At 40.5% G+C, this 20,561-nt stretch overlaps 1 protein-coding gene and 1 long non-coding RNA gene across 52 annotated transcripts in view; one reads left to right on the top strand and one right to left on the bottom strand.

Annotated features, from left to right (window-relative positions):
• The window catches only part of ABI3BP (ABI family member 3 binding protein), a 238,347-nt gene that overhangs the window by 36,407 nt on the left and 181,379 nt on the right, over window positions 1–20,561 (bottom strand). For 21 of the 50 annotated variants that reach the window (XM_070243854.1, XM_070243858.1, XM_070243869.1 and 18 more), the window contains 7 exons: window positions 19,157–19,216; window positions 18,529–18,576; window positions 17,394–17,474; window positions 15,219–15,296; window positions 10,928–10,993; window positions 2,668–2,745; window positions 1,059–1,163 (listed from right to left, as the gene is read on the bottom strand). In XM_070243854.1, the coding sequence (XP_070099955.1) occupies window positions 1,059–1,163; window positions 2,668–2,745; window positions 10,928–10,993; window positions 15,219–15,296; window positions 17,394–17,474; window positions 18,529–18,576; window positions 19,157–19,216 (516 nt within the window). The remainder of the gene's footprint in view (window positions 1–1,058; window positions 1,164–2,667; window positions 2,746–10,927; window positions 10,994–15,218; window positions 15,297–17,393; window positions 17,475–18,528; window positions 18,577–19,156; window positions 19,217–20,561) is intronic. The other 29 variants (XM_070243860.1, XM_070243861.1, XM_070243873.1 and 26 more) reach the window with 3 other exon arrangements.
• Window positions 1–20,561, top strand: part of LOC138919281 (uncharacterized) — a 140,547-nt gene that overhangs the window by 19,768 nt on the left and 100,218 nt on the right. The gene's annotated exons all lie outside the window — the stretch shown is intronic.

Genomic DNA, 20,561 nt, shown 5'->3' with positions numbered 1-20,561 from the left:
TTTCATCTTTCATAGCTGTCTTTAACACCTTTATCCTGATTCCACCTACAAAATATTTAGAAAGAAGAGATGGGAAGAGATGGAGGAAAGATGGGGAACATGCTGTGATTTGTCGGCAGGTCCAATGAAGAGCCCTTAAGAGAAACGCTCTGAACTGGGTCAATTTTCACTGATTCTTAATTTCATTCATTTATTGACTCAACGATTACTTATCAAATATCCTCTGTGTGCCAAGCACTGGATTTAGTTCTGGGAGTTCAGAGAAGGTGTACCAAGGACCCAGTCACCGCAGAGCTCACAGTCTTCAGGGGAGACAAGCATAGAAACAAGTATAAACAACGTGCTCTCTGCTCTAGCAGAGGAATGCATCAAGGACAAGCAGAACAGGGAGCAAGACGAAGACTACTTTGGGGAGCTAGAGAAGGCTTTTTCAAGAAAAAAATGAAGTGTGAGCATCCAAGGTACCTGGGAAGGGTCCTTCTACGGGAAGGAAACAACACATGCCAAGGTATAAAGATGAGAGGCAGCTTGACTTCTAAAATATATTCCTGGCTTGTTGCACAGGCTAGACCTGCCCAGTCACCCTGAAGATTTCAGTCCCCAGTCTTCCCCCTCACACCGTAATACTGGGGCCAGCAGGAAGGCTGGTGGACAGGGGAGCTTTCAATGAGATGTATAGGATTTCATTTCAGGAGACAGAACGATAAGTGGATGACATTTTCCATTAACCCTGGTGGGTTGGCGGTGTACATCTCATCCAAAATAATCCACTTGTTGGAGGGCCTGAGTCAGCTTTGGTCTCAGCTCCAAGCACACAACAAGGGAGGAGCACACCGGCTTAGAGGCACAGGGATGTTTCTTTCACTCCACCCACCCAGAGTCAGGATGTGAGTCCTCAAAGCTGTCATTTACAGTGTCTGGTCTTCAGGGCCAACACAGGCATTTGCCACACACACCACAGGCTTGTCCGTTGCTTGAGCTAGCACGCCAAGACGGGCTTGCGTTAGTTAGTGAAAGTGAAATCATGGAGGGAGAATGGAGGATTACAACCGACGTACCTGCGCTTCCTGGCTTTCCGGTGACGTTATTTGGCGGTAAAGGTTTTCTTCGTGGGGGCGTGGGTCTAGGTGGCAAGGGTGGACGGCGAGTGCCTGGGATCGTGGCTAAAAGATTATATTACAGATAAAGCTGTCATAAGGATTCATTCTATAACAATCACAGGTTTTAAAAAATATGTTTAAGTCACAGTTGGATGACCGAGAATAGATTCTATAGCAAGATGCCTATGAGTAAAATTGTCTGATATTCTTCTAAATTATGTTCATAACGTACCCTGGGATAGTGAAACACACTAGCATCCATATCCAAAATAACCTCTAATTATAGATAAAAATACATAGGCACATCTGCCTTTTGAAAGGCTGTATAGCTGTGTAGAATTTACCATCTTTAGTTTCCCACGTAGACTCAACAGTAGCATTTCTGAGCTTCTTTATCCCCAGTTGCTTTGATTTTCAGACTACAATTCTTACACCATTTTAGCTGTAAATTGTTGAAGCATAGAACTTCTTCTTTAGTGGCTGCTCTACCCCACACTCCAACTCTACTATGTAGTTATAATTTAAAAAACACTTCAGACCTTCTCAGATGATTATAACAAAGTAGCCCTGATGGCGGGAGCAATAAGCCTGCGCCCTTGGAGAGCAGGGCCACCGTGAGCGGCTGCACACTGCACGAAGGCGCCTGGCTGGGGCATCAGGGGAAGCCACAGTCTCCTACCCGCTCTGCCCACCCCTTCAGGAGCCCTGGTGCCAGGCTGCCAGCCCAGAGCAAGGGCACATTTTCCTTAGTGGTTTGACCAAAGGGCAGAGGGAAGAGGCAACTTTTTATAATTTGCACAAAGGCTGGCAAAGCTAGAGGACCCTGGAGCAGTCCTCTGTAACCCAAATCTTAAGTCTTGTGTTATAGCTTAAAAATTCATCTCTTTGTTTCCATAATATACGTTGGTTTAAAAAATCTTGAAGTAAAAGTGACAACCTAGGAAAACGCCCTGTGGCTTTAAGTACTTCCTGGGATTCTAAGAAGTGTGTATTTATGCATGTGTGTATGTGCGTGTACATGCAGGGGAGTGAGTGGAGGTGACAGAGTATAGATCTATAGCCCAGACATTAATACATCAAAGTAGGTTTCACAGCATCCTTTTAAAAAGCACAGAGTTCTTATTTGATGCAAAGATACTCCAAGTCACCAGCTTCATAATTTTGGCCTACTACATACAACATAGTTTTAAATTAGGAACATAAATCATTTCAGGCCAAAGGATATTGTAATAAGTTACACAACAGCAGAACTTGAACATGAGGAAAACTAGACCCCACGTGACCGCAGCATTTGTCCACTGGGGCCCCTCAGAACACTATACAGAGCAATCACTAAATTGGTACCCTATTCGAGGCTCTTCTTAATCTTGCCTTTGTGCACAGAGCACTTTCCACTCCCTCAGAGATAATATTTTAGAATGTTTCTCCAACAATACCCATGCACTGTTACATGATTCTGACCCTTTGGGGGTTGTGTGGATGCTGCTGTTTTTGCTGCAACAAATGATACTGCAGTCGTTGCCCAGGTTTCAGAGCAGAGCATGGGAGGCAGCATCTTATTCCTCACCTGGTCTTTTTGTGGCATGGGTGGAGTCCACTAACACATCTCTACCAGCACCTGATGGCTTTGGCGGTTGCTTGACCCCTATGAGCAGACATAATGACAGGGAATAAATATAAAGCAAAACATATGAAATGTTCTCCTTCATTGTGTCTTGGTAGAGTTGTCAGTGATGATGCGCATTCTTTGCAGAGCAGGGGAATTGATGGTTTTGTGCCCAGACATTTGAATTGGCTTCTCCCATCTGCATAGAGAAAAAATTCAAAGCCCCACATTCATTGGTTGTGATCTTTTCTCCGAAGAGTTAACATTTGATTGTGAATTGCGGTTTTGTCTTCATTTTCCACGATGCCCACCCCACACTGCCTTCCTGGCTGGTACTAGCTTGTCAGGCAGACTTCATCTTCGATGACTGGCTGGTTTTTGCCAGAATTCATGGGTACATTTTGCGGTTTTGAAAAACTTTCCTCCAACTCCTCTACCCCAATAAAAAAAAACCTCAAAATTCCAATGTGTTTGGGTTTATACTTAAGGAATTGACTTTAAAAATATTCCTGGAGAGTCCTTGGCTATCAGGCTGGTTAGGCCACAAACTGGAGCTGTACCTTTGACATTTGTAAATTAGTCCTGGGCAGGCCTAGAACTCCGACCTGCTATTTGGAAGAAACTGATCTAAAAATTACTGTGTGTGATATTTTATCTCCTAAGTCTCTCAAATACAATCTGGTGGGTATTACTCAGGCATTCACCTAAATACCCGAGCTTGGATTTTGGACAGCTATCCTAAGGGGAGGAGGAACCAATTTAGGTTTCTGTCCTATTTTTAAAATCATTATTCTTTTACATTATAAAATAATCTTCCCTAATGTGGCTGACAGTTATTATTAAGAAAGAATAGAAACAGACATTTTTTTATGAACCAGAATATTGAAAACCCACACTTTCTGCTGCTTGAACAAAAGATAATATATAAAATCACAGAGAATGTTTATATGGAGCCATGAAGTCAACATTGCTTATTTGTGGTAGAAAAGCAATGTTCTGGGGTCAGTGACTATTTTGTAGCTAATCCCACAGGCATGGGGAAGACAAAAGGCTCATTAGTCTTCTTCCTGTGCCCTCCTGTAGGTGGCAATGGGGCCAGGGAAATCACTCACTTGGGTGGTTACTCTGCGCACGGCATAGGGGAAAGGAAAACACTTCCGTCTGTTCACTGGGATACCCTGGCTTGGTGAGAATGCTTTACCACTATTTTTTGAGGGAGAAAAATGTATTCTGTACTCTAGAAGGGCAGTAGGCTGTGTGCACCTGTAGTAGATCCTTCTTGACCCACTTTCTCCAAATCTTCCTATCCTTAAGAAAACAAAGTATTTTGATCCAATACTGTGCAAGCTCCTTAAACATTCATTACATGAACCCTTCTGTGTGGGAGATATCACCCAGGTGCCACAGATGAGGAAACTCAAGGCAAGGGGGTCTTAAGCAAATCACAGCCAGGAAGTGTGGGATTTAGACCCACATGTGCCTCTTTGCGCTAATGCACAAAATGGCATAGCACAGAGGACTGTCTTCCTCCCGATGTCATCTCCCTTCTCTTCTTCCTCACAATGACTCTAAGTGACTTTAGCCCCAGAGTCCTATACTCTGTCTTTTAGGTGGTTTGAGGTGTCACCACTGTGTGGGGCTAAATGGCCATGGCTGGCAAGCATGTGTCGTCAGCCATGCCACTAGTATGTGGGACTTAGACTAGCACAAGTCTGGCAGTGGTCCCTGAGCATGCACATGCGGGTCTACCAAGCTACAGGGCCTGGCGACTTGGAGATGCAGGAGAGAATCCTAAATTCTGCAGGATTACTTCGTAAGACCAAAGATAAAATTCCCCTGGCTTCTTTTCCAATTAAGGGAGAATTCAGCAGAAACCAGCCATTTTCTGTCACTTTCCATATAGGTAGAGACAGAAGCATCATACTGTTAGGATCCTTAAAACTCAGTCAGTCCTCTGATCGATTAGCTGCTACACTGAACTTTCTCTAGCCTTTAGAAACAGATGAAAGTTAGCAGGGTAGAGCAATGTTGCTCAGAGCCCTGCAAAAGACAGCCGTGGAGTTCAGGGAAAGAGCACTGAGCTGGGGACACGAGGCTGAACTACAGTTCCGGCCTTGCCTCCGTCTAGCTGTGGTTTGCGTGTCAGCCAGGCAGCAGTGTGAGCCTGGAGCCCCGCAGACCTGTGAACTTCTGCTGCCCTGAATCGGAGGAGAGCAAGGGAAGGCCAAAGGCAGAGGCAGTGGGAAGGCAGAGAGGAAGCAGGAAGCGAGATAATACAGAGAAAGACTCCTCAGGAATCGGTGGCTGACCAGCCCATCTGGCCCCGGCTGTGACCTGAATTCTTTTTCCCTCAGGCAGGATTAATCTTTTCTAAAGGGCAGAGTTGGCTCCGGAAGCACCAAGACTTGAGCTTCAGCAGGAGCCCCAGTTGCCATATGGGAGTTCTCCAGAAATCTCTGGATTTACATAGTTCACCCCTTAGCAATTTATCGTCAAAAATGAAGAAACCATTTGGGTATTTTTAACCATGGCAACAAAAACTTTGCAAACACGGTAAACTGGAAATCAATTTCCATATGTATCAGAGACGATTCCCTGTGACCAAAAAGGGGTGGTTTTATGGATGACTGGTCTTTGTGTCCTTGTCTCCAGCTCTTAGGACCTGGCTAAAAAGTGAGGCGTGGTGAGCCAGCAGACTGGAAGGTTTAGCCACAAGCCCAGAAAAACACATTCCTCACCTTGGAGGAGTCTGGTTTCTGGTTGTCAAGTGCACTCCATGCGGGGGCAGTGAAGTGGGTGGATTCTTCATCAGGATGCAGAAAAGGAGTCTGGGGTTCAGATAATTAACATATCTGCCAAACCACAGGTCCCAAGGTGGTTTCCAAATAACGCTTTGCCTGCACATAATGGGCCTTCCATAAATGTTGGCCGAATGAAGGACTAGCTGCCCAGCTCAGGAGCTTCCTTCCACAGGGAGAAGGTTAGAGAGATTGTCCAGCACAAAGTCGGCTAACTTTGTCTGTTAAAGGTCAGAGGAAATATTTTCAGCTTTGTGGGCCATACTGTCTGTGTCACAACTATTCAACTCTGCCATTGCGTTGTGAAAGCAAGCTATGTTTCAAAATTTTATTTATAAAAATAGGGAGTGAGCCGGATTTGGCCTGTGGGACCATAGTTGTTGTGATCCCTTGGTCTAATGCATGCTTGTTGCATCTCTGGAGTCAGATCTCAAGTTGGTTATAATGTATGGAACACATCAGTTAACCTGAGACGCATCTCTGGAAACCTTGAAGAAGCAGAGTGCTGGAAAAATGACCTATCTAAAACCTCAACCTCTGCAGGCCACTTTCAAACTTTGAGGTGGAGGAATATTTATACATATAGATGTGAAATGCACATAGAGTAGGGACAACATATGTACTGATGTTATGAAATGAGAAACTTGGCTCAAGATGGTTTAAAGATTCCTGGGATTTATGGAATCATTGCAAGATTGGTACAGAGGACCAAATAATCAAAGGTCCATAGTTTTTGAGATCTCAGAATCTTTCTTTTTTAGTTTTCCAAAGGTACAACTTTAAGTGGCCTAAGACCATGAAGAATATGTCCCATAAATCCTACAGACTTTCTTTATCAACAGATTTTTTTTTTTTTAGTGTAAAATATCTGGGATGAAAACTTTAGCAAGAAAAACTATAGGAAAATGTACGTAAGAGGGATAATAAAGGTAAATATTCTGGGCAAGATGTCAAAGTTGGATAAGGAATCAGTTGACACAGAAATGGTGTCTCATTAAGATTCACTAGAGGCTAGAAGTGAGAGTGGATGAGATAGTGGCACTGCGTCAGAGAAGAAAATAAACTTAACACGAATACCTGTACTTTTGTAAATAAGCCAGGTCAAAACTATGCAGAATCAAAGTAAGGCGGACTCATGTAAATCTATAATCTGGAGAGAACAGATTTAAAAACATTCTTTTGCTTGTCAACTTTTCAAAACATTATTTCCTAGGCAAATAGTCTGAGAGCTATTAAAATTTCCTTTTGTAATACGCTACACACGTCATCTGTGATTTCCAGTTTACACCATTTGCTTCCTTCCTGCCTTATTGCATTGGCTAAACACTCCATTACTGCTTTCAACAGAAATGGTAAAAATAAAAATCCTTGCTTCTGTTTATGATGTTAGGAAAAAAACATTCAGATTTTCACTATTAAGTATGATGTTAACTGTAGGTTTTTCCCCAGATGCCCTTTATTAGAGTGGGAAAAATTCTTTCTATTTCTAGTTATCTGGGAGTTCTCATCATGAATGGATTTTGAATTTTGTATAACAGTTGATTGTTGTATTTATTGAGATGATTGTATGATTTTTCTCCTTTGCTCTGTTAATGAGGTGAATTACATGAACTTGTTTGAATGTTGAGCCAACCTTGCACTCCTGAGGTGAATATCATTTGGTTGTTAGGTGTTATTGTAGCAGACATGGTGGTGTACCACCTAGACCTCCAACCATGGCTTTCTCAGCTGAGGCTGGCTCTGAAGGAGCTGACAATGACACGCTATCTGCTGACCTCACTCCCTGCAGGTGGGCGGCAAGTTCTTCCCTGAAGGGGGATTCCAGTAGACAGACACTAGAACATAGAACAAGTGCCACACATTTGGGCTGGGGATGGAGGTAGAGCAAGAAAAGGGGAAACAGTGAGCTCGCTTTGTCTACCTGTGCCCACCAACCCAACTCTATCAGCACCTAACTAATTAAATTGAAGAAGCCCTGATAAGAGATCAATCATCCTTCCAAAGCTAAGTTAGATGAAGTTGACTTCATCTACACAAGAGGGTAACACGTCAGTTTGTGTTATAAGTGGCTCTGGAAAAATGTTTATATTGCTGATAAACTAAAATATAATAATACTGTTTTCCTCTAAAAGACAGCATTTTCCTAGCGAGAATCAATGCTTGATTATACTGAAGGTTAATGACTTTCAAGTTTGATCATAGCTACTTGTTCTTTCATTTGCTTTGTTGACATAAATGCTTTCTCCTGTTTTACTTAGGCAAGCTCCAGGGAATTCTTTTGAATGTTAAGAAGGTGGTTCTGCTTAGAGCCAGATTGTTTATGTCAATCTGAGAAACTCTGCGCCGCCTAACGCCACACTTGGGAAGAATAAAGGGAGCGGCTGAGTACAAATAGATGTTGGAATGCTTTCTTGTTTTTCATGAGTCAGGAATTTATAGTATTTGCCTCAATAATTGTTTTGAAGAGAAAGGAAATCCTAGAACTTCAGACACTGTAATAACCTGGTACAAAAAACACATTTTAAAACAAATCTAAGTGATTTTTAGTCCGAATATCTTCAGGTCTTATTCATATCTCTTTCTCATTAGGGAACTACAATGGGTTGATTAAATATATATGCATTAAATAAACTAATTTTCATGCTTTCTTACATAAGCAAGCACAAGATTTGTAGTATTTAAAAAATGTTTAAAGGGGACGATGCAATCCCATATTAAGGCATTTAGTAACTACCATTTATCCACTTAGTGAGTTGGGCGTTTGAGCTTGTATCAGATCCTTGTCCGAGCCATCTGTACGCTGCCTCCTCCTGAGATCTGATTGGATCCGGGTCATGTCAGTGAACTAACATGAATGTTGGAAGCGTTAATAAGACTGTAACCAGGGTGATCAACTCCTAATTGCTCTCCTTGTTTGAATATCGTATTACAGATTGCTAACAGATGCAGTCTTTTAAAAAAATTATAATGATACTTGTGAAATTATAAACTTGAAAACCAAGTGATCATAGTCTCAAAGACCAAGGCTGCACATGGAAAGTGTTTTGAAATAAGGGAAAACAGCTATTTTGATATTTTCATTCAAGAATTCATATTTAATCAGGATCTTTTTAAGAATCAAGACTATGTATGGTAACTGATTTAGTGGACTGAGTTTAGAAAAGTGCAAAGTTCTTCTTAATGTTCTCACAAACATTTGAAGTTTTGATTTTGGAATGAATTACAATGTTCAATTCTAGTTATACCAAGAACTTCCAAAACTGGTAAAAAAGATATTGAAGTGTGAATTGAACAAAATTATAAAAATTCAATGAAAACATTTATTTTGATAGGATCAAAAGAAAATACATTTTACTCATTTGATCACTGCCTTTCCCATTCCATCCCCTGTGGGCATCCTACTGGGTTTGGGCCTGCTAGGTCTTGTAGTTGTCTTATTCAGAACTACAATAAAGTGGGAAATAAATAGTTTAGAGATTGTCTTATTAAAACTTTGCAGCCAAGGAAAACAAAGCTTCCCAGAGAATTGGAAGTCATTAACTAGGCAATAAAAAAATGATGGCTTACCAAAAAGTATTATTCATATTATAGAAAGCACACTTCTGGTATAAAAATTATAGACATGAGTTTGGGAATAGAGACCTGAGTTTGTGCTCTGAGGTGATCACGGGACTTGAAAAAATAACTGGCAAGGGAAGTTTATTTCCAAATGGGGACTATCTTTCTTCATTTATAAGCACTAGATACCTTCCAAAATGGAACTGAGGAAAGATCAGGATTACATATACCTAATGAAAACCCAAAACTTGAAGTGTATTTATTTCTCAAGGCCTTAATTCATAATTCAGAAATTGGTGGTCCTTTTGCAGGAGTCTCTAGGTAACAATGTTCCCTCATAATCCTGGCATAAGTTCATTGGTGAACATGGAAATATGAAGAAACCATTTCAATTTCTCCCCTGCTTGTAGAGAGTCATAGCACTACCAAAACTCGAAGAGGTCATCCATTTCATCCTCTGTTTAAAAGACTCTTTAAGGAAAAGCACTACATGTGTTATGGTTAGAAAGCAAGCTCTGAAGTCAGATTGCTTGACTTCAAATGTACTTTCTAGCTTTTTCCACACCTCAGCTTTCTCAACTGTACCTCACAGGACATATGGCAAGCCCTCAGTCAATGTGAGCCATGATTGTTACTGTTTCATTATGTAGTAGGAACCTTTAACAGAACCAGCCATACATTAAGCTCTCGACAGCTATCATGATACTAAAGTCACATGGAGACATATTTGTTTATAAAGATGTATGTGCCTAATTACCTTCAGGAGTTGGAGGATTACTGTGAAAAAATGTGGGCTTTCAATAAACCAAAGGACAGAAACGATTATTTGCTTCTCCCATGCGCCTGGAAAGCTGTTCACCAAGAACATTAACTTATAAGCCAGTCTCATCATTTACAACTTTAAGAAGACTTCCTTTTTTTTTTTTTTTTTTTTTTTTTTTGTGGAAGATCAGCCCTGAGCTAACATCTGGTGCCAATCCTCCTCTTTTTGCTGAGGAAGACTGGCCCTGAGCTAACATCCGTGCCCATCTTCCTCCACTTTATATGTGGGACACCTACCACAGCATGGCTTGCCAAGCAGTGCCATGTCCGCACCCGGGATCCGAACCGGCAAACCCCTGGCCGCCGAAGCAGAAGGTGCGCACTGAACTGCTGTGCCACCGGGCCGGCCCCTAAGAAGACTTCTTAGAATCACAGCAAAAAAAGGGGCAGAAAACACCAGTGTTCTGGTCCAACTTGCACTGTGGCATCGGAGCGACCTACATGGACCAAACCAGCCCCTTCAAGTGAACTTTTCCCTAACAAGCTCCTGTGAGGGAGAACCTAGAACCTTTGGAGAATTTAGCAAATTTAAAGTGATTTCCAATGTTTAATTATCAGTTTATTTTTGCTGTTTACAACCTCTAAATTGAGTTGTTGCTGTTTTTTTTTTTTTGATTTATCATCTGAAGGAATCAAGTAAAGATATTCTCCCAGAACAAGATCCTTTTATACTGGAAGAGCCCATCTTTTCTTAAAAGATAAATAACATTTGAAAGCAGGAAATATGACGTCATAACTAACTCTAATGCTATCTCTATCATTGCCGTGGAAAATTGAAGGGGTGTGTGTGTGTGTGTGTGATTTACGCACAAATACTATTACAAAAATACTTTTATACCAATAAAGTTCCGTAGTAGTCTCTGAATTGGTCATCTTTAAAAACCTCTGTCAAGTCTTGCCACTTCCATGAATTCATTACCTTTCTACTTATCCACAAGGCTTAGAATTGTATCCTTCCTTTGGTGTATTTGGCTGTTTCAACACATTTTATATGATCTCAGATGTGCTTATTATTTAGGTCATCAGAAAGAGAAACAGCTTACCCGGTCTGCTGCGGGGTTTGTCAGGAGTTCTGGGCCTCCCTGGGGTGGTGTACAGTCTGTGTGGTGCTGAAATAGAGCAAATGCATCAAATTTAATAACCAACTCTCCAAAGCCCATTCCATAGAGACTGAGCGCCCTGGGCACCAAGAGCTCACACACTTTGCATGGAACATTCTGAAAGCACATTCTGAAACCTCCAGTTACACATTACAGCATGGATGCTAAAGCAAAATCAAACAAGTGAAAGTATTCATGTCTGGAAATGAAAGGTGCACATGGAGTGAGGTAGGCCATTTGTAACCTGCGTTAAGGATTAGTCATCATTTAGCCCATGCTTTTCAAGGGTATTTATTTTACTAGATGTTTTCTTAACATGGTAAATCTTTAAGCCAACCATCTATCCATCCATCCACCCATCCATCTACATCTCTCAATTAGGGAATCACCGTGGAATGTTATTTTGCCAAAAAAGACAAGTAATCTTGAAGGCAAAAATAAAAATATTCTTAGGTAGGTTCAAAGAGAACAGTAGGAACATGTGGCTTCTATCAAACTGTCTTAGCTCATGAACCCTGAAATTAATAATACTCAGAGTGCCATCCATTAAAGCCTTAGAAAGGAGAGAACATGACTTCTGGTGCTCTGCCCATCAAGACAGGGTGAGCAAGGAGTGAGAACTCAAACAAGCCCTGGAAACAACATGCTACTTTGTCACTTCCTGCTCCTGCTGTCCAGGGCCTGGCACAGTGAGGACTCCTAATGAAGACTTGTTGAATAAATTTAAAAAATAAGTGACCATTGTAAGCAGGCAAATTCATGAGAAACTCAGCTGAAATATTTTTGCTTCCTAAGGTTTTAGAGTGTGCATTCATCCTGGAATTTGTCCATCCTTCCCTCCTCTTCCCCACTCAACACACCACACTGCCTCCTGCCACCAGCTTTCTTGGTAATGCTTTAGCTAAGACTGGAAAAAATTTTTCTTGCAACTATATAAGGAGATTACATCGTTTTGATGGTTTCGTTCACATCTTGAGTGGGTTTTTTATATAACCATAAATCAGCAACGCCTTGCCTACCAAGTTAACAAAAATACACCTGTGAAACAGATTATAACGTAGCTCATTTATAAGCTTCCAACGTGAAGATTGATGAGCAGAATTTTGCCACACTTCAGGCCAAAAACAGCAGACACATACTGAAATTCCCTGTAGGTTTAGCGTGGCCTTTCAAGACGTAATAACTAGAGTAAACAGAGGTACTGCTGTTATAAAAAATTGATTCTCACACACCCTAACATGCATGATGATGATTTGCAAATGTTTTTCTTCAATCTTCCTTGAGAGTCGTAGGATTCCCTGTCAGTTTAACCTGTTTCAGCTTTTCATGTTAATTTCTTCAATGTTAGATTGCTTTTGCTTAAAGAAATACAAGGACCCTGGCTCTTATTAGCCTCATTCTAGAACACATATGAGTTCTAAAACTTTAGACAGGAAAGAGCAGAACACAGAAATAATCAGCACAACATTAATTATTTTAAAGCCACAGGATCAGAATTTTAGTTTTATTTTTTTCCACAGTCTTTACTTAAATCTAGAGAGAACTTTTTATAAAAGACCTGAAATATTACTTAAGTTTAGGCTGTGAGTTCCCCATATAGCTCATCACCAAATAACACATAGCCTTGAGAAAATCGTTCTAAGTTTTCAATTTTAAACTAAAAAAAAAAAAAAAGACAAAAGAACTTTGTGAGGCTGTAACTCTGTAAACATCATTTCCACATAGTTTTTAGTGGCTAATAATAAAAAGAATTATAAAAGGTGGCTTCGTATCTAAGTAGTTTTATAAAAATCAGTTGTAAAAGGCATTAAAAATACTGTGTGAAGATAACATCAAAAATAAACAGGGACTACAGGAGAAACACCTTGAGGGACCCACGTCCTGCCCAGTACTGGGAGAGGGGAAGGAGGATTCAGGGGGCTGAAAAAAGTTAAAACAAGCAAAATGTTCCCGAAGTGCCTCTGGCCAAGTGGATTTCTACTACAGGTTGAGATGAGAAGGACAAAGGAGAGGAGCTGGATGGTTCAGGGCTTTGTTTACAGCGCGCCGCAGGGTGTTGTCTCAGCAGACAAAGAAGCAAGGACACCACAGAGAAAGGAGAGGAGATTCCACCAGCAGACTCATGCCTAGGTTTTAGGTACAAGGTTTCTTTGGAGCACTTGGGCCCCCGTGCTGAGGCTTGGAGACCATAAAGCCACAGGTCACGGTACATGCGCAGCAGAGTGCGATCAAGAGGAACAACTTCACCCCTACGGCGTCTCTCTCAAATTGTTGTGTGCTCTGTTGTGCATCTAATGCCTGATGTTAAAAAGTCAACACAACAGAAATAAAACAGTTGATTGACTTCCTGTTCTGCAGAGCTCAGGCACACATTTATGAGGGTGCTCCTAGTGACACACAGAGTGCCTTCACTAAAGGTGACCGACTACTCCCAAGCAGGGCTCTTGGGCTGGACCACCATTTGGTTGCTACTCTTATCCCTAAGATGGGTTCTTTCCTAGGATGTCCTTTGTCATTTCATGCAAATGAATCCCTCGTGAGTTCACTCTAAGATCCTTGGCACAAGCCTAGGAAAGTAGGAATCCTAGGGTAATGCAGTTTAGGCTCAAGCTAGGGATCCTCAGAGCATAAGAAAATAATTAAAATATAGCATGTTATATAAATATGTTAAGACATCTCATATAATGATGTCAGATCCTGGACATGTATCCAATCAACTGTGAAAGTCCTATCTGATAAAACAAGGCTTTAGAGGGAATTTGATAAAAATTCTACATACACTAGTAATGGTGACACAATATTGATATTTCCATTAAAGTAAGAAAAAGCAAAAGCAAGGAAAGAACAGGCCTATGATCTTTCATCCTCAATGATGAAATCTCTAAAGCTCTAAAAAGCTGAAATCTTTTCCTCATTTGGCAACACAACCTGAGCTGAATAGTCTTTATGATGCTTATTGTAAATATTTATATATTTCGCTGCAAAAACATGAATGTGTTTGATTATGAGAATCCAGCTATCTTCTATTAGCCAGACATCAAAGAGATTTGCGAAAAACATAAAACATAAACATAGGAAAATCAGGGTGGGGTGATGTGATTGAACATCTACTGTTAACGGTTGAAGCTGGTTATGAGCACGTGGGAGGGCTGTCATTCGATGATGCTTCTGACTTCTGTGTATATTTATAAATAAATAAGAAGTTAATAAATATAAAGACAGTGAAGTAAATAACAAAATGCACATTTAAAACATAAAATTAAACCAAACAAGCAAGTAAAAAAAAGATTTAGAAAAGTTACAAGAACGGTCCTGTGCCATAGTGTTCTCAGTCGTATTTATTTAGAGTAAGTACTGCTCCACTTGCGATAAAATAGACACCTTAAAATCAGATTTCTTTTACTGTTATCATTTCCTCTTATTATTTCAAATTTCTTCCACCAAATTTTCCCCCCAAATTATACCTGACAATGAGAAAATACATTTGTCTTCCAACTCCTTAAAAAAAGTTTGCTTTTGTTTTTTGGGTTTCTTCCCATATGATAGAGGTAGAGATGGGCAAAAGGAGTAATTTAGAAAAAAAGAAAGAAAACAAAAAATGGTGGAAGTCCACCGGTTATAACCCAAGTAGGACAGAAAAATACAAAAAGGAAAGATTTCTGAGAGCACGAAGATGACAAAGAGCTTCATGCAGGTGAGTTCACATCCCAAAAACTGGGAAGGAAGACATAGAAGTCAGAAATTCCAGAGAAAACCTCCCTTAATATTTAAACATCCAGGTTTAAATATTAAGCCATCATTAAAAAATGATTTTTCTTGTTACTGGTTTCCTTCCTCAGGCCACAATGTCAATGTGTTCATCAAGTTGGGGAGATGGGACAGAGGGAAAATAGATGGAGAGAAAGGAGGAAGAGGAAGGTAATAAAGATTCTTATTTATCAGATGTAGAAATGAGGCAGATGAAGGTCAAGCAAGGAAAAAAACGGGAGCTTTCATTCTTAGTTATTAGCATCAAGTGGTCGACAATACATCCAAAAGCACAGCTCCAGCTAAAGAACTTGTCTTCCTACATTCAACTAGTAGTATTCACACGTGGCTGATGTCCTGCACCTAAATCGTGAAAAAAGCCAAGTAATTCACTGTGATGAGAAATTACATTCTGAAAAAGAAATTTCTTTCCTGATTAAAAGTGAAGAAGCAAAAGTTCCTATGAGAGGTAGGGGGATAGCATTACCCGGAGTCGTCTTTGCCAGCTCAGTTGTTCGTGAAATCTTAGTGGTGAAGACTTCTTGGGTGGTTTGGTCTGTTTCTGCTGGGGAAAAACACAGTAAGGTGGCTTGCTTTAATAATTATCATTATGGACATGTAAAAAAACCCACAGTATTATCTGCACCATGTGATGATAAAAGGGTAAATTGCATTTATAATTATGTCCAGTAATCATAATAATACAAAGTTAATGATACATTGTAATAACTTTCACTTATTATATTTTCTGTCTTCTTGCACTGTTATTAATGACTATTATTAGGATTTCCAAAAGCTTTTAGCTCAGGATCATTGTCACATCATCCTGGATGTGGCTATACTTGGGTGCCTCCTAACTGCCTTCATGTCTTCTCTCTGTTCCATCAATTCCACAAGTTACTTAGGTGAGCTGGAAGGAAATAGGTCTGAAGGAAAGATGCGCATTTACACCTTATAAGATAAGTATTCTTCTATTTTCTTCACGTGAAAAACGAAGTCTATGTTTACTGACATACAGGCACATTTCTCCTGACAAAATAAAAAATAAGCACAGCAGTAGTTCCACCCCAATATTATCTTGGAATCCTCACAGCATCGTACAGACATAGCAAATTACAGTGTGCACTTTGCCGCATACTGGATCCAAGGAAACACTTGGTGCAAATAATATATTGTCATCTTTTTTCTGCCCTGCTTTACAATCTGGATTCTGCTCACAAGAGAGATACTTGTGAAAGATGGCAGGTGATGGTTCTTGCTTCAATAAATCAAGACATGTTTTAAAAATAGGGACTGGCCATTAGATAATTAGCATATACAGCAGTGGGTCTTGAAAAGTGCTTTTGACTTTGCCCTCATTGGTGACGCTGACTTTGTGGGCCTCGGCTACCATAGATGAATATTTGGTAATTAGGGTAATTTGCTCATTCAGTTTTAAATTTTTTCCTTCAAAAAGGATTTTATTTAAAAATGGGATTAGTAACTTCATTTCAGCAGACACTGACAAAGGATGGATTTGTTTGAAAAGGGTTGAGGGAGGAAAATAAGGCCACCAATTTGAACACAGCTATGTGGGATGTGGCATGGACAGGGCAGGGGAGCCAAAAATCACAAGCAGGGAACTCTTGTTTTCCTGTTCATTTTCAGCCAAGTCAGGCAAACTAGGGTTTCCACAGTGAGGATGTTGGTGCTGAACTCCTCGAATGCATGGCCAGCTCATCCCAACCAACTGACTCATCCAGTCTCATTTCTCCACATGCCCCACACGCTCATCAGGAGTCTGGCTGCCATTCTCTGCCCTGTGCCTCCACCCATCTGTGTTTAACCTGAAAGGACCTCTCGCATTTTTAACTTCAACTCTCTCCAACTTGAAGACCTAGTGTACATGTCACCTCCTCTGTGAAGCCTTCCCTGATGCCCCCAGGTAGTTTGCATGTTCAGCATGCTGCTCATTTCTCTATCACACTTGTTGTAATGAATAGCCTTGGGGTGAATCCTAGGAACTCTGGTGACTGAATGTGCGGGTTCCAATCTGGCTCTGACATTAGTTGTGTGACTCAGCCAAATTTTTAAATCTCTCTGTGCCTCAATTTTCTAATCTGTAAATCGGGCAAGTAAAAGGACCTACCTCAAAGTTACGTGGCTGAAATTAAAAAATACACGTAGGGATGTACACAGGAAGCGCCACCATCACAGATACTGTCTTCATCTGAGCTGGCGAGCTCTCCAGGGGAAGGACTCACCTTTAAACAGTTTGACTTTGGGCCTCTCATTGCTTGGCATTGTGCTTAGTACCCATAAAATATTCAGTAAAGACTAGATGAAATTTTTCTTCCAAATGCAGTTTCAAATACAGAAAAAGCAACAAAAAAGTACAGCATTGATGTGCTTTGGGGACATTCTTCCTTTTAAAATACTTGAAATGTTGTCACGATGTTTTAAAACTTTCTCATTTTATACTAAAAATCAGCATGACTATTAGAAGGACATACATGCCGGCAATATAAAAGAATCAAGTGAAATGGATATTTTTTATAATGGTAAAAAAGAGACCTTCTATTGTCTGGAAACAACCTACGAACACAATGTGCATATGGCTCCTTTAAGGGTACACCCTGAAAGGTGGGTCCTCATAGCACTGAAATATCAAAACAAGATTTACCCAGAGCGGTTAGTAGTTCCTCTTGACTAGGACTTGGTGAAATCATGGGAATGAAAGGGCTGCCTCGGGTCTCTAAAGGACCTGCAAAAGACAAGTTGCAAGCTTGTTAGTCTTTGGATTCAGAAGCCAGCACCAGGCTAGAATGATATTACACAAGATTCCTTCATTTGACGTCAAAAAAGGGAAACACTAAGTGAGTCATGGAGAGGAAAGTTAAATGTGCACAGACCTTCGGGGAAATGACTGTGGACTATTAGAATAATGGTTCTCAACTGTTTTTTTCTACCAGGATAGATAATACACCATGTTCAATGCTTGACACACTCCATGACCATGTGCGGTTAAGATGGAGTATGGGTTAGACATGGTCCTGGGGCTGTCAGCTGTAGCTCTCCCACCCGAGAAAGCACATAGAATGACAAAATGAGTGAGAATATCATCATTGTAGAGATCATCTGGAGTCTGCTCAAATTTCTTTCTTTCTTTCTGTTTTAAAGATTTTATTTTTCCTTTTGCTCCCTAAAGCCCCCTGGTACATAGAAGTGTATTTTTTTTAGTTGTGGGTCCTTCTAGTTGTGGCATGTGGGATGCCGCCTCAGCATGCCCTGATGAGCGGTGCCATGTCCATGCCCAGGATCTGAACCGGCAAAACCCCAGACCGCCAAAGCGGAGCACGCGACCTTAACCACTGGGCTGCAGGGCCCGCCCCAAATTTATTTTTTAAAATAAAACATTGGCAAATTTCAGTATTTTGACCAATATTAATAACAATCACTTGCCAGCATCTTTCATAACTTGCCAGTGTGTTGTAATAATACAGCTGAGAACCACTAAACCAGCAGAGATATTAACTAGATGGGCATGAGTAACATGGAGCCATTTTGAACACGGAGATGAATGAGGTAGGTGAGGACAGACTCTGTAGTGAGCTACCTTGAGTTGGTCTTCGGAGCAAAGCCGCTACAGCAGAGAAACCACTGCTTTTCTATTTCAGAAAGAGTACTAACAGTGAAAATAAAAGGAGGGAATGGTTTGAGAAGAGATGATGTTTTGACATAACTATTTGAGAAAGACCTGCAGTCCTGATGGTAGCAAAGAAAACAATTAGAGGGGGTCAATATGGGAAAGCCATTACCTATTGTTGCCTCTGGTGGGCCAATGCTAAAGGTAACAGGCTGCAGAACTAGGCCGAAAGCAAACCAAAGAAACATTTATGAGAATTACTACCTGGTGAAGTAAAAACAGTTTCTGTGTTTCTATGTGCATCCATTTGAACATTCTTTAAGAACCAGAATAAATATGAGAAAATTCTATGTATTAGATGCCACCCGGGGAACTTAGTTTATCTTAAACTTTAAAGTTCTCATTCACTGTCACTTTGAGGAAAAATTTTGGTTAGGCACCCACATTTTTTACTTAAAAGTACACCCACAGTTGGAATGTGTTATATTTACATTTTGAAAGCAGGTGAAAATGGTTGGTTCAGTTAATAATTGTGTCTTATAACGTTAGCATGATATCCTATTCAATTAAAACACTTCCAGGGAAAATAAACTAATTATGTACCATTCCTTCATGTTAACCAGGGAAAAAAAATTCATACAGATTGTTTGATTAAAGCTTCTCACAAATAAATACACATTTTATATCCATAATTTTCTCTGAAGTGCTTCCACATCACAATCATTAAAAATACATATTGGCCTCAAGAATATTTTTGGAGAAATACAGCTCCTAACTGGAAGATAAAATAATTCATTTACCAGGTTCGCTCTGAGAGCCTTCGGGGGCTGGTTTATGGGGAAGGAGCACGTCTCGCGGAACTGAAAGAAAAAGATGATCAAACACTTTGTACTCTAGACGTCACGGCTGCAGTGCGACCACCCCTGGATGCGGAGGACCGAAGAGCATGGGGGAGCAAAGGCGTTTCCGCAATGGCTACAGAGCAGAGGCAAGAAGACGACCGTGCTTTTCAAAATGGAAGAATGGCGTTGTGTAGGGAGGGTTCTAGCGACAGTAAAACAAAGTTGGTCACAGCTCATTTTGAAGCCTCCCGTGAGGGAAAAAAAGAAAGAGGACCTAACTAATGTAATTCAACACTAGAAAATGGGTCTCCCTCCAGTGGTCTTCAAAATAGAAAGTCAGTTTTTGCCTGAAGGGGTTAGGTGCCATTTAACATCCATGCGAAAATTCTACTGACAGCAGTAGAAAATACATGATCATAGATAAAGTGCACAAATGGTCTGCAAATGAGAGAAATGGCAAGAAAGACAAAATTCTTGAGCGTCTAAGAGGAGAACAAAGTTTTATTCTTAAAGGCACTAACAGTTATTAGGGGAGAAAACAGAGCTAAAGGAATCAGCCACCCATTAGAAGGCACCACACGTAGTTTGTGAGTGTACTCGTTACAGAGTAAATGCGACATAAATGTTGTCGATTTGTCCTGCTTAGTGATGTGGCTTCCAGTATATTAGGTGGCAGGGCCTCCTGACATATGAGAACATGAAGACAAGGACAAAAATGTCAGCTAAACAATAGACCCACGCCATATTTAGTCCCTGATATCCAGTATATTTTTAATGCCTGTGCCCAGTTCTATTTTGGCAAAATAAAACAGTTGGTCGGGAATTTGACAACCTATTTCTCACTGAGGGAAATACCAGAGTGATTTGCCTATTGTTAGCACCAGATTTCTACGGCGAAGTCTCCTTCCAAGAGAAAGGTAAAGGACTTCTTTGACTCAGTTTCCCCACAGGGAGAACCTTCTCAGCCCTACTCTCTCACTGAGAAGTCTTCCCACCACACTGAAGATTTTGTAAATAGCAGAGTCCCTTTGGCAGGCACTGCGATTTTCTTGCATCTTATATGATACTGGGGAAAAAATAGGATTCAGGCTAGAACTTTGCCTCAGAGGAAGATGAAGAAAACTTTTGTACCATGAGGTGGCCAATACCACTTTACCATTGGTGTAGAAATAGGTTATGTAAAACAGACATTGTCTTTTTACTGCTTTGGGGGATCATATTTAATCTGTTCTTGGTCTAGACCACAGGGTAACAGTGAAATTACAGTTGTGGAATTTGGTACATTGAAAAGAAACTTCACTCAATTAGAACTCTATGAGCTACAAGGTAACATCCAGGGAAACTTAAAAATCTGGATTTTTCT

Source organism: Equus caballus, chromosome 19 (genome assembly GCF_041296265.1).
Source record: "Equus caballus isolate H_3958 breed thoroughbred chromosome 19, TB-T2T, whole genome shotgun sequence".
NCBI lineage: Eukaryota > Metazoa > Chordata > Mammalia > Perissodactyla > Equidae > Equus > Equus caballus.
This window is presented reverse-complemented; position numbering and strand designations above follow the sequence as displayed.